General features: G+C 41.8%; 1 protein-coding gene across 1 annotated transcript in view; it reads left to right on the forward strand.

The window, feature by feature from the left end:
- Positions 1 to 845: 845 nt before the first annotated feature.
- LOC107593183 (espin-like protein) overlaps positions 846 to 3,439 on the forward strand; it is a gene marked incomplete at its 3' end in the record, with an annotated part of 26,740 nt that continues 24,146 nt past the window's right edge. Inside the window, exon 1 of the mRNA XM_016282795.1 lies at positions 846 to 1,139. Within this exon, the coding sequence (XP_016138281.1) occupies positions 846 to 1,139 (294 nt within the window). The remainder of the gene's footprint in view (positions 1,140 to 3,439) is intronic.

Here is a 3,439-nt window from a genome sequence, read left to right on the forward strand (position 1 = left end):
TGCACACCCCTACTTGCATATGACTGTTGACTTTGGTAATTTTGGGTCAGAGTTCTTTTTAACAGGGATTTTTAGTTATTTGGTTTTGATATTTAGACGTTTGCCCCTCCTGATTTTTAAAAAATGGTTTCATAATTGAATAATGTGAATTGTTCTAATTATGTTGTAGATGTTCATACCCTATTTTTCAGGGAAGCAACAGAGACCTGTTCATTTTAACTTGCTGGCTGCACTTAGTTACATTGGGGTGTGATGGAGCGTGCACGTTGAGAATGAGACAGAGATATGTTACCAGTACAACAAAGCTGCACCAGAATTATTAAATGAGCTAAATGGACTCTCTTTAATATCTCAGTCCTGATCTGATCTGACCAAACTGCTCCATTCTAATCCCTTGTTCTCCTTCCAGACACACTCTTGGCCATTCAGACAGAAATGAATATTTAACATGTGAAAATGAGGCTCACTGTAATCTCTAATCACATGCCACATGCATGCACACCAGTTTTAGTAGGTCTTCAGAGGCCAGTTCTCTCATTACTCGGGTGTCTGCTGCCAGAGACGAGGGCAACCATGTGCAGGTTGGTAAACGAGCACAAAGGCAACGGCTGGGCCACGATGAGCACTGGTGCATTGTGACGTCTTTCATTACCTTTACAGCTCACCGGGCCAGACCTGCTCCTCTCCTCCGCTCACCTAACCCCGCCAGCTGGCAGACTGTTAGGTGTCGGCTTCCCCTGTGTGTGTCTGTGCATGTGTGCCTTGGGGGGTAGGTTGAATTTCTCGAGACAGTGTCCGGATCCAGTCAAAGGAAGCTTGCGCAGGTGCAGAGAGGCAGGGTTGACATGGTGCTCCAAAAGGCCATTGCCGCAGCCCGCGAGGGAGACCTGCAGAGCCTCAGGGACCTCGCCGAATCTGGATGTCTTACCGGCACCATTGTGGATGCTCAGGGGGCGGGACTGGTGCACCATGCTGCACGCTGTGGTCAGCTGGACTGCCTTTGCTTTCTGGTGACAGAAGCAGGGCTCGATGCTAACGCAAGGGCCCTCAATGGAGCCACACCTGTCCATGATGCTGCAGCTACAGGTCACACCCGGGAACTAAAGTGGCTTGTACAGGTTGCAAGATGTAATGCACAGGTGAGTGGAGAGGTTATGGAGCTATGGGTGTTAGCACAGTGGTGTGGACAGAGTTTGGATCAAGAGTTGCTTTTCAAATGGGTGATTTACTTTCTTTCAAAGACCACAAAAGATGTTAGGAAAGATGTTCATGCTGTGCCATGCAATTAAAGTGGATGGTGACCAAGCACTATCAAGCTCCAAAAATGACCAAAACCACCATAAAAGTAGTCCAAGTATGACTTATGTTCAGCTACCCAAGTTTTCTGAAGCCAATTGATCATTCTGTGTGAGAAAGAGACGATTAAAATGACCAGAGCGCCTGTTTTTACTTGAGTGCAAATCTGTCTGTCTGCTTGTCTTGTTGGCAAAGGCTGTTTGCGCTAACTATGCTCACCACTGTCTGGTTGAGCAAGAGAAAGTTATGAAAGTAACCAAGCTTAGATAAACCACAAAAGAAGAAACCAACCCAAGGTAGCTAGGACAATAGCGTGGAGAGTAGGGATTTTGGATTTAGCATTTGACGCAACTGACCCATATTAAAATCTGTAGTTTTCCGATCCCACTCTTCTTTTGCCTTTTATCTTAAAATTTTTTTAATAAATAATAAAATAAATTAAATGTTGAAAAGAAGTGCCTAATGGGTATCTAATAGTAGGAAAATGTCCCTATAAAGTCTCATTTATGATTTTAATAATATGCAATTATAAGACTATAATAAGTCTATTATAAGACTATATATCTGCAATACACTGAGGTGCAAATATTAATAAAAATAATGAGGTCTGCCACTATTCCCATTATGTATATAGTGCTTTGCAAAAGTATTCATTTTTTGATTGTTTTTCTTTTTTTTTTAACTACACACATTTGGTTATGTTGCAGCCTTATTTTAAGCTGCTGAAATTACCTTTTTGCCACATCATTCTACACTTAATACACCATAATGACAAAGCAAAAAACAGATCTGTGATTTCTTTGCAAATTTATTAGAAAGGAAAAGCTGAAATATTTACATTGCGTAAGTATTCAGTACTTGAAATCAGTACTTAGTTGAAGCACCTTTGGCAAAGGTTATAGCCTCAGGCCTTGTGGGCAAGATCGATGCAACAAGCTTCTTGCACATGCATTTGGGGATTGTCTGCCATTCTTCTCTGCAGATTCTCAAGCTCTGTCAGGTTAGATGGGGACCGTCAGTGGACAGTCATTTTTAGGGTTATCCAGAGATGTTCTATTGGGTTAAAGTCTGAGCTCCGGCTGAGCCTCTCAAGGGCATTTACAGAAGTGTTTATAAGCCACTCTTGTATTTTCTAGTTTGTGCTTATGATCACTGTCCTGTTGGATGGTGAACCTTCTTCCCAGTCTGAGTGCTCTAAACCAGGTTTTCATTAAGGATATCACTGTATTTTGCTGCGTTGAACTTTCTTTCTACCCTGACAAGTCCCCAAGTTTCTGTTGCTGAAAAACACCCCCACAACATGAAAGCTGCTGCCACCACAATGCTTCACTGTTGGAATGGTATTGTGCAGGTAATGAGCAGTACCTGTTTTCCTGCAGGCACTTGGAATTGAGGTTCACCAGACTGGAGAATCTTGTTTCTCACATTCTGAGAGTCCTTTAGGTCCTTTTTTGCAACCCCAAAAGTGGGGTTGTCTTCACTGAGGAGAGGATTGAGTCTGGCCATACCACCATAATTCCCAGATCATTGGAGTGTTGCAGTGATGTTTGTCCTTCTGTAAGTTTCTCCCATCTCCATATATGATCATGGAGTTCAACCAGAGTGACCATCTGCTTCTTTGTCACCAGTCTAACCAAGGCCCTTCTCCTCCGACGTCTCAGTTTGGCAGGAGGCCAGCTCTATTAAGAGTCCTCGTTGGTCCAGACTTGTTCCGTTAAGGATTATGGAGGCCATGTTCCTGTGTACCTTCAGTGCAGCTAAAATGGTTTTGTAGTCTTCTCCAGATCTGTCTCAACACAGTTCTGTCTGCCAATCCTTTGACCTCATAACTTGTTTTTTTGCTCTGATATGGATTTTCAGTTGTTATACCTTATATAGACAGGTGTGTGATTTCCCAAATGATGTCAAATCAATGGACTTTGCCACAGGTTAACTCCAATCAAAGTGTAGACACATCTCAAAGTTGATCCAGCAAAACTGGAAGGCTTCTGTGCGAAATTTCAAGTGTCACCAAAAGGGTATGAATAATTATGCAATGTCATTTATGTATTAAGTGGTTATCATATATATATATATATATATATATATATATATATATATATAATTTTGTTTATTTTTTGTCATGTAATTATTTATGGTGTAC

The sequence above is a fragment of the Sinocyclocheilus grahami genome, unplaced genomic scaffold (genome assembly GCF_001515645.1).
Source record: "Sinocyclocheilus grahami isolate Dianchi unplaced genomic scaffold, SAMN03320097.WGS_v1.1 scaffold166.1, whole genome shotgun sequence".
Classification (NCBI taxonomy): domain Eukaryota; kingdom Metazoa; phylum Chordata; class Actinopteri; order Cypriniformes; family Cyprinidae; genus Sinocyclocheilus; species Sinocyclocheilus grahami.